A 14165-nucleotide genomic window follows, 5' to 3' on the forward strand; every position below is an offset into this window, starting at 1 on the left:
AAAAGCATTCTCTCAAATGGAAACATTACGAGACATTTCGTTCGAATTCCCCCCCCCCCCCCTCCCCGCCTAGACTTTCTTCGCTGTTATGGGCCTTGTGAGACTAAGTTTGAAGACTAATTAAGCCCACTAGTTGGAATGAAGTTTGATACCCCTGGTCTACTGTATTCCCAGATGACAACATCGGCTTTTACAAAGACGTATTCGGTTTGTGGAAGCATCAAACTGTAAAGGTAGCAAATCAAAAACAAAATAAATAGTGAAACACAGGTCCCAACCGCATCTTTTTCAATACTAATTGTTATTAAAAGTTGTGGAAATCTTGGTCTTCCAGGACAATAATGAGAAAGCTGATTGCACTGGTTGCGCCTCCGTATGAACAAAACAGGAAAACCTTAAAAGCTCATGTGACGGTAATGAGATCGATAAGATCTTTAAGAGCAGGTTTGAAACCTAAAATAATGCATTTTTATATGTGGGATCGTGGTATAAGCCGGATTGCAGATTTGAGAGACCTGACTTTCGTCTCTGCAGTTACAGTGAATATCAGGTGTAATGAACCAATTTGTCGTCTCAATGCTAGTCCGTTATAACAAAGTTCGACTGTACAGTAAGAGCTTGTTAATTCAGATTTCAATAGACTGGAAAAGCTGTCCGAATTGACCGAAGGCCAAATTGTCAAAAGTATCAAGAAAACAATAATAAAATGTTTCTCTCGATTTGGTGGACTATCATTTTCTTGAGGAATACTTGAATTCAATAATTATTTTGTGTAAGAGAAGTACAAAACAAGCATTTTCATCATTTGCAATTTCGTTCACAATGAAGCTGGCTCAAGAGCCTCGTGTTAATCCAAAGCGTGCCCTAAAGTGTACCTTATTACGTGTCAATGACGTGGTTGTAGATGACAGCCATGCCTTTCTGAAAGCCTATGGCCGTTTCGGCTGTTCACAAACGCTGCTTTCGTTTTTTTTGCACTGCACATATGAGGCGCTTTGCGCTTGTAATACTCAAGGATTGTACACATAAACCGGGTCGTGGCCAAACACAAATAAATTAACAAGAGTTTTATGCCACTAAACAACACAAACAAGCTTGCTAAAACCAGAGAACATGTCTGAATTACCAGATATTCTCAATTACCAGATATTCTCACCAGATATTCTCAACTACCAGATATTCTCAATTACCGAGAACTGAATTAATAAGGTTTTACTGCATCTCCAAAGGGCAATCTAAAATAACATTGGTGGCGGCTACAGAGAAAAAAAACGTCTCCACTCACTTTTTCCACAGAACGCAGAGCACGGGTCGATGCAGCTCTTGGCGTCTGAGCTCGGGTGGCTGCCCAACTTGGAGCGCTGGGCCAACAGGGTGGTCAGCTTGCATGACTGGATGGCCACCAAGTTGCCCCCAACCCCTGAAACACAGGCGCACAGGCATCTTCTCAAGCACAACTACAATGACTGAGTGGATGAAGAACAATTGGTTGCTGTGCATTTTGTGGCCCATCCCACTAATTCTCATCACACTGAATTCCACAGGAGCAATGTTCAGCACCGCAAGTGGTAAGCCGGCCATCACACAAACATGTGTGCCTACAAAGTTGGCAACCTGCTCGATGAAATGGATCAAGCTGCTGCATTGGCAAAAGAAACTGAGCCTACTTTTGTGCAGTGCAAAACTTTTAATTTTTTTTTAGAAAGATTGCTCAAAAAGTTTCAGAAACTGTAGAAGAAAAATTCTTTCTCAACCAGGACTCAAGACCTGGCACCAAACCATTTTCCAGCCTTTTCTGAAGACTGTCATCCAAGTTTGCAAACAAAAATTTATTTTAGAAAAAGATGAGTCCTTCAATATACAGAGGAAATTTGTTACTGCTGCACTTGACAGTACAGTACAGATAACTTCTAAAGTAACCATTCAAAGTGCAGGATTGGCTGTAGCACGATTTTTCCTATTCCCGTTTGCTCTCCCATAGAACTCTATGTATGCCCGTACTACAGTCGACTCTCGTTAATACGAAGTTCACGGGGACCGCAAAAAACTTCGAATTAAGCAGAACTCCAATTAACAACAATGAACGAAAAATACATTTATTTCAAAGCAGTTTATGTGAAAAAAATCTGTGATTGCCGTTTGCTTCTGTTTGCTGAACCTTGCAGCAGAAAACAAATCCTGCAGGCTGTATATGTGCCCGAGTGCTTCCTCGGCGTTGCTCTCAGCAGTGAAAAACCACTGCGCGAGGGCAAGGCCTGCGGCTACATCAGCAGCCCGCGGTAGTGGCTCACTTGCGTCGTCGTCGTCAACCTCAGTTTCGTGACTAGGCTCGCAGGGCCGAACCATCGCCACGATCTCAGCGCCCGACAGTGCACCACATGTTTCTACCGAACTGTCAGCGGCAATGTACTCCTCGAAAGGGACGTCGCCGAGAGCTGGCAGGAGACCATCAACGTCAAGCTCACTTGTGTCTTCTTCCCCCACTGTACAAGACGCGTCATCATCTGCACCACTTGGAATGAAGCCGCACGCCCTAAAGCAGTTCGCAATGGTTTCATCCTTTACGCGACCCCACGCTCGCGCCAGCATATGGATAGCACTGAGAAGGCTCACCTAATACTGACTTGCATTGTCCATACACAACAGCATCCGCTCAAGATGCTTCCTGTACAGTACTTTCACGTTTTTGATGATCCCCTGGTCCAGTGGTAGTAACACCGATGTAGTGTTCCCTGGCAGGTAGGCGACACGTACTGCACTCAAGGGCAGCACATTCATGCGTGCACTGCATTTGTCCACAAGGAGCAATACATTGCGTTTAGATAACGCGAACTTGCGATCCAATTTTGTCAGCCAAACCTTGAATAGTTCTGCAGTCATTCACGCTTTCCTGTTAGACGCGTAGTCAACAGGCAGCGTTTTCACGCCCTTGAAACTAGGCTTAGCAGCTTTGCCTATAATGAGCAGGCGACATCGCTCAGTGCCAATCATGTTTTCCGCTATAAGCACCGACACTCTTTCTTTGCTACACTTCCCTCCTGCACAGTCATCGTCCTTGAAGGTCAGGGTCTTCTCGGGCAACATTCTGTAAAAAAGTGCTGTCTCGTCGGCATTGAAGATATCTTCCGGCCGATATACTCCCAAGTATTTGTGAAGCTGATTTTCCCTCCACGTATCACATGCTTCAGCGTTGACGGCAGCCTTATCCCCGTTAACGCTTTTAAACACCATATCGTGGCGCTGCTTGAACCGTGTGAGCCACCCATCGGACGAAGCAAAGTTCTCGATACCTAGCATAATCGCAAGCGATGACGCTTTCGCTGCAACGATATCGCCGCTGAGAGGAAGTCTGTTGCTTCGAGCCTCCCGAATCTAGATGAGCAGCACTTGCTCTAACTCCGGGGGGGCGCCGGTGCGCATTCTCTTGCGAGACATCTTGAACTGGTCATTTTCTAATGCGTCCAGTACCGAGCGCTTGTTCTTCAGGATGTTAGACAGGGTATTAGGCTTGATGCCGTATTTCTGCGCGATATCTTGCTTGGCGGTGCCTCCTTGTTCAACTCCTTTCAAAATTTTGACTTTCGTCGCCAAGTCAAGCGTCTGATAAGGCCCGCGAGTTGCCATAGTAAATGCACGTGGAGCTTCATCGCACGTGGAAATGCTGAGTCCGCACACGACCTTAACGAGATCAACAATGAGGCCCGGAACCGGAACGGCCGGAGCAGCCGCTTCGTGATCTGGAGCGCTGCATGCAACTGCGGTGAAATCAGCTGACGCTTTGAACTGCGGCGCTGTGGTCAACTGCTATGCCCTTGGGTGCCAGTCAGACACGCATTGTTGTTTAGCACTATGAAAATAGAAAATTTAACAAACATTACGATTTCCTCCGGGAATTCGATTGAAAATAAATTCGAATTAACCGAAATTTCAGAACTCTAGCTTCCAATTACCGAGAATTTCTTCCTGTTGAACTGCATGCAAAACTGACGGGACCTCCACTCCACTTCCAATTAACCGATAATTTCAATTAAGCGACTTCGAATTATTGGGAGTCGACGTACTTGACTAATGCACACGCTCCCCCTAATGACGAGAAATTGGTTACACTGTAGCTGCTGGCAAAATAGTGTTGTTATGCAGGATGGCGAGCACACTTCAGAACGAAGACATTCCAGCCGTAGAGGTCACAACAATAGTGAACTGAGGGAGGAGGAGACATTGAGCGAACAATCGACAAGCTGATGGATAAAAATTCACCAATGATTACAATACTGCCTAACTCGAGTTTCGAGTGCAGCTGTTGAGGTGTTTTGATTTTGCAATACGTTGAGCAAACCCACATGGGTCAGGATGATGCAGCCTGGCATGAGCTGGTATATAAGAATGATCAATTTTCGTGTGAATGTGACGTGCTAAATATGGTGTGGCCAGATTTCGTGGCTGACGAGAAAGCTGCGCGGGACTATAAAGGGTGCCCGCCAGAGCAATCCACACGCAAAAAGTCCCTTCGATCAATGCACGTCGTTTTCTGCCAAGTCTCACAGGTCAACCCACTTTCCCAAGCCTTTGCCCGAGAACCATGCGCTCATGTCACAAGAAGTGCGAGCAGGCATGAGGCATTTCAGACGTTAACACAGCAGTCCACTGGCTCTCATGCTGGAAAACACTTCCAGGCAATCGCTTTTTTGCTCTCTTTTGTCCTCGCTGAATCCGCCACTGACGTCAGCAAAGATGGCGCTGCTGTATGGCATTTGTACAGCCTTAACAAAGGTCTTTTTGGTTGTAATGCTTTTCCACTTGTAGCACAGACATTCACAACTGCAATGACATATACTAAAAAGTGGTCTACACTGTACATTCAAGTGTAATTCAAGACTGCACACTCTACTCACCATTTATCACAGGCTGAAAGACTGCAAGGCCATGGTATGTAGTGACAGCAGCGTCTAGGATGCATCCACCAACACTGAAACCAACAAAAATAAAACGAAGAGGCTGTTTCAGAGGATTCAGAATGCTTCCTTGCCATACTGGTCTTAAAGAGATTGACACATGCACCACAACAAATTTTTTAGGAGAATCTTTCATGTAGAAGAATTGGACTGATCAAAGCTGCGACAAAAATGATGGGAAAGTGGTTCTTGATTTCTTCATATTATTGTTCACTGAAGGCTGCTTATTGCCTATACCGGTGACTTTCAAGCAACCAATGGCCGAGCTTCAATGAAGGCATTCACAATACATTTATTGGTCTCCAAATGACACAAACGAGGCACTTGAAGTACAGCATGATTATTAACTGAATCTGACGCACTAGCCATCCATGGATTAATTCAATCCATTTGATCACTTACTCTATAAAATCATGCGGCTGTCCAAAAATAAAGCCGACTGTTGCTGAACCAATGCACAGTTGCAGCAAAATGTACCAGGCCTTGGCTCGATTCTTTAGACATACACACGCATGATGTCACAAAATAGAAAAAACATTGCTGCCAAAACGAAGGTGTTCTATGTTTTTGCCTTGCTTTTAAGGGACATTGGACTTCAGCTTCCTAGATTTTGAGGTGTGTCATAGTTTTTGACATTGCATGTTCATTAGAGCATGTAGAAAACATGTTGCTCAGTTCACTGGATGTGACAGACGGCATTGTGCTAGACGGGTACATCATGTGAAGTTTTGATGAAAAATCGCAGTAGCAGAACAGGCAAGATGACTTCACTTAACTCATATTACCAGCATATGCTGGACCCTGCATATCTTCCGGCTTTGCGTGCGATGTATCGCTGCTGTAAAAGGGACTATGAAATCGTGGTCCCCGTAACTTAAGTTAAAAAAAAAAATTTTTTTACTTAATTGAATTCCTAATGAAATGAGCTTGTTTACTGGCGTATCACTTAGACATTCTTTCAGCACTTCCCATTCAAAACTGGATTCTTTGACAACTATACCTTGCAGACACGGTTGTATTAAATTGAAGTGGCAATACAATAAAGTAAATATAGCCAATTTTACAGAGTTTGTCATATAGAAGTTTAATTGAAATGCTTTATGCCATCACTTTAGTAAGACACAGGAAATGATTTAGACTCCAACCAAAAGTTTTGAAGAAACTCGACGTTTCGACTGGAGGAGAAGGTTATTACTCGAGTCGTGGCACATGCAGAGGACAGCCCATAACCTCTGTCGTAACCCTTCCCCCAGTGTATACACATGGACTGCCCTCCACGGCAAAACGAGAGAAAGAGAACAGGGTTATTATCCACCCTGCGAGTGCTTTGAAGACGCCGCTGCTATGTAGTCTCCACAGTCCCCCTGAGGAACGAACCAAGTCGGTTTCGAAACGTCGGGTTTCATTAAAACTTTTGGTTGGAGTCTAAATCATCTCCCAGTTTCATACCCATTTAGACAGATTTCTGTCGAATGTTTACATTCAAGTTGCATTATTTATGTGAATTGTGTGTGCGATTCTGCGACATATATGTTGCTACCATCATTGCTGCTGCCATAAAACTATCCAGTATTCCGGCATTGTGGAAACCTAAGAGAGGTTTAGGGAGCCTGAGCTTTTGGTATATGCATCAGCACAAGACGTGGTTGCCAGATGCTCATACATACATCTCTCGACACTATGTATACCCCATAGCCCTTGAAGACGTTTCCTTTTTTCAGGAGTGTTGCTTCTATTGCAGAACATCAAAAAAGGAGAGCTGTACAAAAAGCAAAATTTTGAGTGAGAAGTGAACTTGAATAATGAAAATCAAATGAAATAATTTTCTAATGCTTCCTGAATATTTTTTCAATACTTTGAAGCCAAATTACACGAAAACAAAAGCTGCAGAGCAACCCTAAGCATATTATTATGTGGTATAAACATGAAAGAGCTTATTTTGGCTAGATTGATACAGCACTGGAGGGGTTTACATGTCTAATAAATAATGAGGAAATGCAGAGGTTAAATTACACTTATTTACGTGATTTGGCACAATGAAAGTGGTGTTAAAAACACATTACATGTTGAAGCCTGCATCAGTGTTTGCAGGAGAGGTCACTTGTTTTCTGTGCACGGCTTTCGAGTACACCGAGTAATGAGAGTGCGTGGAAAACAGGAACACTTTCTTCAAAATCACATTTCTCAGCTAATGTAGCACTTTCGATATCTTATCCAAAATATATTCACTGAGAACTACACCCAAACCTCATTATAACAAAGTTGCATTTTACAAGAAAATAAGCTCGTTATATCATATCAAATAATTTTTTATAAAGGTTAATCATAACACAGTATAAATTGTAAGAATATTTTTCATTTTTTTCACTATAACCGATATTTCCTTATATTGAGCTTTGAGTGTACCTCAAGGTGCAGCAAAAGTTTATTTCACCTGCTGGCACGGTGAAAATCACTTGTGAAACTCGCAAAAAAAAGAAAGAAATAAGGAGACCCTAGCAAAAACTCTGATAGAGGTCCGAATCAGTCTGATACAGTTTCCTATAAGTTGTACCAGTCTTGTACCAGACTGATACAAAGTCTTACCAGTTCTTATAGACATTCATATCAGTCTGATACATTTTCTTACCAGTGCTACCAGTCTCATATCAGACTGATACACAGTCTTACCAGTGCTACCAGCTTTTGAATAAGTTTGATTGGTCATTTCTATGGCATATATTAGTCTTTAGGTTTTTAGTTTTTTGTTCATTTATCGGATCTTCAAGATGCATTACTGTCATTTTAACGGTACTTCTTTTTTTTAACACACTGCCCACATATATGTCATTGGTCATTTCTGCATGTATATTAGTGTATCAGTGTTTTCTATTGAACACTTGACGACCATTGTGTGAAATATTATGATGACTCAAAGAGTGCAACTGGCAGCTTTTGGATGCATAGAATAAAATGTACAATGTTTCATGGTGGTGCATAATTGACAAACTGAGCTTTAAATATGCAAAGCAGCTTTCAGCCTAGATGAACGCTTTATTCTGTGTACAAATGGGATTGCAGGTGCCAGATAGCAACACAGTTAATGCTGACAATGATAGATGACGTCTAGAAATTTCAAGATACTAGTATCCAAAGCTTATCAGATGACAGTATAAACATAACTTGAAACAATACAAACAAAACTTCTCATCTCAGAGCAATATTGACATAATTTCTGAATTTTAAGTTATAGGACCAGTAAACATTCCAAGGGAGATAACTTAATAATCAGTCCACTACTGTGAAATGAGCTTGCTGATACAATAATTTTTCCAAACGGCGTGGATTCGAAAGCCTCGGGTGGTGCTGCAGTTTCTCCCTTTCACAACACAAGCCAACCCCAGCTGTCTCTCCCACATAGTGCTTTGCCTTTAATGACGAGCCACTACATTAGTGTCATAATCCATACTGGATGAGATAATTTAAATAAACAATGAAATGCTTCTTTGAGTAATCATTATTTGACCTCATCATCAAAACTTAATGCCTCGCAAATCCACTGCCAGAAATATTTCAAAGCAAGTTGAGGGGTTTATTGCGCACTTCAACCGCTTTCTTTTTTTTCTCGTCGGTCCCAACAAGCTGCGCCGAAAACTACAGGGAGGAATGGCAGTAAAGAAGTGCGATATGTAAGCACACATTATGAGCTAGAACATGCTAGAAGAAACACTGTAGCTTTTTCTTGTTGCCATTCCCATGTGCGAGTGTGACTATACAATGTTAGAAGATTTTGTACAGCAGTGCCAGCATGTGGCAGCACACTGTGGCAAGAAGCACATTCGATTAAAACGCTGCTCTTGATTTATTTTGGCTATAGGCCAATAGCATGCTTTCAGTTGTTTTACACCACATACAGGCGTCCGAAAATTCGAAGTGAGCACAGTCATCTATATGAAGAAAGTCACTTGCAGCTGCAAGATTTGGCTGATATGATGATAGCAGCATCTGTTATTCACAGGTGTGTCTTTTCACAAAGCTCAAGCGGTGGCACAGACCTGCTATATTACTTGCCTGTAATCCTCACAAGATTGATAAATCAAAAACCATGTACTAATTAAGGCTAAAGCATTTGACTGCAAAACACACACACACACGCACACACGCACACACACACACACACGAAACTGCCCTACCATGAGAAAAGTTCAGTTGTGAAGAGAACAACAATAGAAAGGATCGAGCCAACATTTAGTTGTCCTACCTTGCTAAACTCATATTAGACTGGCTATATATGTCACAAGTTTTAAACAAGTTTGGTACATCAGCAACATAGCAAACACATCCAACTTTCATGTGCAAACACACTGGCCACATCCTTCAAGCACAACTTTTTTTCTTTGTTTCTGAGCAAATACCAATGTGAGATGGGTTCTTGAATAGTTTTGATGTAAGCCTCACACACATGAGCACACACACAGAGCCTGGCAGTTTATTGACATGCACCAGTGTAAAATACATGCCATTGTTGCATTTAAAAGTGTCGCTCATGCCAACATTGTCGCGAGCCGCATCTGCAGTCCGGTCGGAATCGCTGAGCGAGTTTTCCTCGAAGCCGTAAGTGTCGTCGGGATCAGGATTTTCATTGCTGTCACCATGCGCATCACTCAGACTTCACGTGTCGAAGGCCGCTACTCCAGAACATCAATTACCAGCTAAAGACTGAGGAGTGCTCTTGCTGAGTGTAGCTGGTTGGCCAACTGCGCCTCCACCGCTCCTTGTTCGAGGTACTACATATTGCGATCCAGGCTCGAAATAGCGTTTTTTTTTTTCTTCTTCTTGATCGAGGCTAGAATTAAGTTGAATCCATCTATCGTCGAACTTGACAGAAACTTCAAATAGCGCACTTGACGGTGTCCACGCAAAGTGAGGCTGCGGGACTGATAATAAGTGAACGGGTAAAGATCGATTACTTCGACCAAGGCTTCACATTCACAACCTACTTGCTGTGCCTTGAATGTTAAGCACGCGGCGCGGATTTTGCCGAAAACTATAACATGTGCCGCGAAATCACGGCGCGAGGTAGTGACTCTACAGAACCCCTCGCGTGGTGAAGGTGTATTGTACTGTGGTCGCCACGGAGGAAGGTGGTCGTCGCCATGGTGGTCGCTGACTGCCATTATGGCTAGATGATTGTAGCCATATTAATGTGATAGATAAATGGATGAATGGATTGATATGGCTGTACCCTTTAAATTGGGCAACTGCTAACGCCACCTAGCCTAACCAACGCGAATATGGCGACACAGCGCATGACCTCTGAAATTGCCACTGCGTGCCCGTCATTGCGCGTATGCCATCTTGGAGGCTATGCACAACGTCACCATTTTACAGTAATTGCATTCATTGTTTATATATTATTTGCTGTGAGCTCTAAAAAACTCCCCTCTAAAGTTGTATAAACGTGAAGTAAATGTTTTGCAAATAAATGTTTTTGTTTTCAAAAACTAAATTGCGTTGTGTTGAGGAAGAAGTCGTGGACTCGTGGTTGCATAAACTACTTGGGAGATCCACAAATGGCACTGCCATCGTCATCAATAGCAAGTTCGTGGCGGCGTTGGTGCGTGTGTAGTGCATGTGAACATTGTTGCGTCTCTTAATTGCTCAGTATCGCGCCTGTACACTCGCAATTCTCCAAGATGTTTGGTTTCGCGATGATAATTAAAATTAATAGTCCCGGTAAGTGCATGTAAGTACATCAATCCAAAGGATACAGGCAATTTTGATCCTCACAAATGGTACCGGGTGTTCTGGAAGGATAACACACACTGCGGCCGCTATCACGCTCAAGTGATTAAGCTTTACGGTAAGTCCGCGCCTCTTGTATTCCCAATACGAGAACAAAGAGGAAGAAACAGTCGTTCTGAAGTTATTTACTGGTCATATTTTCTTAGGCACCGAGGATGATGCAAGGAATGCAACAGAAAAACGAGCATCCATTCCGACCTTGCCATTCCGGGCAAGGTTCCATTCCGCAGACCCGATTGCGACTTCACCGATAGCTGCAGTTCAAATGAAGTGGACAATGAGTCGTTTAAAAAAGTACGTTGTAATTGGTCACACTGCAGCTGATATGCTACTTGCAGCGTAATTATTACCGACAGCCAAGTTTGGCTATCGTTGACATTGCGGCTGATGTGCTACTGCGGCGCAATTACAATCGACAGCCAATTTTGCTCTGCACGTGGTGCCGTGTCACACATGAAGCACCAATGCTCTGATATACTCCCCGCCCCCTTAGCGAATATATCAGAGCATCGCTGCTCCACTACTGCGCGGGCGCCGGAACGTCGTATTTAAAAGTAAAGTTGCAGTATGCTGAATAGGTATTTTATTTTATTCTATCGTAGTATGAGCGCAGCTTAGTCACATTTTTTTGTACAATTGACTGGTTTAAAATTATTTTTGCTTGTGCGGATATACGCCCTGTTTGTGCTTGCGAACTAGCAGTGAAATTTGTGTGTTGGGTTGTCTGCAGTTGTAAGAAACACGACGTCAAGCTGCTGTTAAGCAGAAGACAAAGCACGTCAGCAACCGTTTTAAGAAGCAGCAGGGAGGCCTGCTGTTTGCTAATGCTGAAAAAAAGAACAGAGAAAGAGCTTCTGAAAGAAGTGGATATATATGCTCAGGGCTCAAAATACAAAAGCATTAGAAAGAATAAGCCTACTGGAAAATGCCCTTCGCAGCAAAAATTTCCAAACAGGTTTATCATTTCTTCATAAGCTGTTGTAACGCACTGCTGCTAGGGTTGTATGCAGCAGCAAGTTGCCCTATTCTTGTAGCGTGCAATTTTGCTGAAAAGCAGAATGCAATGTAAGCTCATGGGTGGCATGGATGCATGCATATTTTTATAATCACTTGAAAATGTGCTTTTACAACTTTCACAGTGTGGTGGATATTAAAAAGAACACCACTTGGTCAAAATTTCTTGAGCCCTCCACTACGGCATCCCCTATAATCACACTATGGTTTTGAGACGTGACATGCAACGTATCATTACACCTTAATTGCATATCTCAACTGCATGCTATGTTTATCATATATATTATTTGACCATGCACACCTAGGATGCTACCGCGACAATTAAGGGTGCAATATACTTTATTTCTGCACACTCTACTTTTTCATTGGAGCAAAGAACCTTGTTCTTTGCGGGTGTTGCAGCCGTAAGCCTCAAAAACAAACGACTTGCACCTTTGCCACCACTATGTGCTGCCACGCTGGAACCACCACAGCGACCACGGACAGCCCTGAAGTAGCCCACTCAAGTGTGAGGGAGGCTGCACCGCTTATCAATTATGTGCCCACTGACAGAGAGGTATCTTAAAACTCTAGTATGCTTTGTCTTGAAGATATATTGCTTTGCTTTAATGAGAAAATGTGCATTGACAAACTAATGTGTGCACATCATCTTTGACTTGTTTTATAGGTGCATCAGAGCAAAGGAATTGCCGTTCCCAAGAGGTTGTACAATCACCCCATGGGCTTGAAAAGACAGACCCGTTTTGTTCGTGAGGCACGTCGGTAGAAGTGTTACTGGCGCAGCTTCCAATCGGTCTAAAGGGGAGGCGAAATCTCCCTAGGAGAAAGAAACATATGCTGTGTTTTCAGGTAGGTGAAATTTTGCAATCTGACCAAAATTCATGGAAGTTGGTGGCTTTATTTTTGCACGTAATCAGCCGAGTTTTCACTGCCAACTTGTGTTATAATTACTTACTAAAACTTCAAGTGTAGCTTTTGCCTGCTGGAGCTGGATACTTTTATGCAAGAATCCACAAACTAATTTTAAACAATATTAGAGAGGCAGACTGGGAGCACTCCTACTTATTTCCTTGTCATATTGACTCCTGTATTTAGAGTGCACATAATTGTCGCTTAATGAGTGCCTGTAACTTGCTTTGTTTTTGATCATGCAGATTTCTTCAACCATTTTTTTGAAGCACACCGTTCTGATTGGAGAGGTTGAGCAAATGAAGAAGCTCCTCAATAAAGCTTTGGCAAACAAAATTAATGACTTTATGAAATCAAAAGATTAACCAAGGAATGGCACATAAAATAAAATATTTTGTTTGATTTCTGTGTTCATATTTGTGTCCTGCTTGCTCTGATGTAGTGGTGCACCTGCCAGTTGGCTAAGCACCGATTCGCTTGTGGGCCTATCGGAGTAGAATGCTACACTTATAGGCTGGCACACGAGTACTGGTACACTGATAGACTGGTACACTGATAGACTGGTACACAGAATTTTTGCTAGGGGACAAAAACAAAACAAAAAAAGAAGTATTTAAAAAAATTGAAGCTTTGCAACGACACAATCGGGTGCCGCCATTTTTCACTCATTGGAAAGAGCGTTTCTCCTTATTGAATTTCCCTGCTCAAGCTTGCTCCTCCCCTCAGAAACAAGCATAAAACAAAAGTTCGATGTTCCGTTTCAAGACTTCCTAGTAATTTCGCCGGCCAAGTTGCTCCAGCACACGCCACCATTGGCCAGATTCCATGCTTCAGGAGAACATTATTTGCTGCTAGCATATCACGAGAACACAGCTGTCGTAAATTGTGCGACTTAGACCATGTGTTTTCACCTTGTTCCTTGATCCCCGGTCAATGATAGTTTAGAAATAATGATGCTTTAATTTGGCAGCTGCAAGCAAAAGCTTAATCCTCGCATTACGATAGGTGCTCTGCTCGTAACAAACATAGCGGGCACGTGTCTTGGACTGGCTCGCTGTTAGACATCCTGCTTATTACCACTTGGGACCTTGTGATGAAGACCGTCGTGAATGACTTTGTGCTCGTGCTACAGCATGACATACATGCTTTGAAACACAGAGCACCGTAGCCAAGCACACCACAGTCAAGCTTACTTCTCAGAAACTTTTCATGTATAGCGCAACAGACAAGCCCACATTGTAACCCTTGTTGTTACTTTTCGTAGTCGTGACTAGGCCTAACTCCACCGTGATGTATGGCCTGAATCCGAACTTCGCGAGCAAGAAATCATTTTAGCAGCAATTTGAAAGCGAAGAAGCCGCAATGTACCTTGTCCTAAGCAACAAATGATAACGCTTACTGGCTCGTCTAAAAAAATCGATGGCCATTTCACACATTCACAGTATAATTGGCGAAGCTCTTTACACAGTAACTGCTTGGAGCATCGGTGGAAGCAACTAGCAATTT

At 42.8% G+C, this 14165-nt stretch overlaps 1 protein-coding gene and 1 long non-coding RNA gene across 4 annotated transcripts in view; one reads left to right on the forward strand and one right to left on the reverse strand.

The window, feature by feature from the left end:
• LOC119174179 (solute carrier family 41 member 1) overlaps positions 1–14165 on the reverse strand; it is a 74901-nt gene that overhangs the window by 18964 nt on the left and 41772 nt on the right. For all 3 annotated transcript variants that reach the window (XM_037424999.2, XM_075896046.1, XM_075896045.1), the window contains exons 10-11: positions 4893–4966; positions 1286–1420 (exon numbers count right to left, since the gene is read on the reverse strand). In XM_037424999.2, the coding sequence (XP_037280896.2) occupies positions 1286–1420; positions 4893–4966 (209 nt within the window). The remainder of the gene's footprint in view (positions 1–1285; positions 1421–4892; positions 4967–14165) is intronic.
• On the forward strand, positions 12509–13061 carry LOC142817969 (uncharacterized). Its single transcript, XR_012895446.1, has 2 exons — positions 12509–12599; positions 12905–13061. It is a non-coding gene; the product is annotated as an uncharacterized LOC142817969 (long non-coding RNA).

Source organism: Rhipicephalus microplus, chromosome 5 (assembly GCF_043290135.1).
Source record: "Rhipicephalus microplus isolate Deutch F79 chromosome 5, USDA_Rmic, whole genome shotgun sequence".
Taxonomy (NCBI): domain Eukaryota; kingdom Metazoa; phylum Arthropoda; class Arachnida; order Ixodida; family Ixodidae; genus Rhipicephalus; species Rhipicephalus microplus.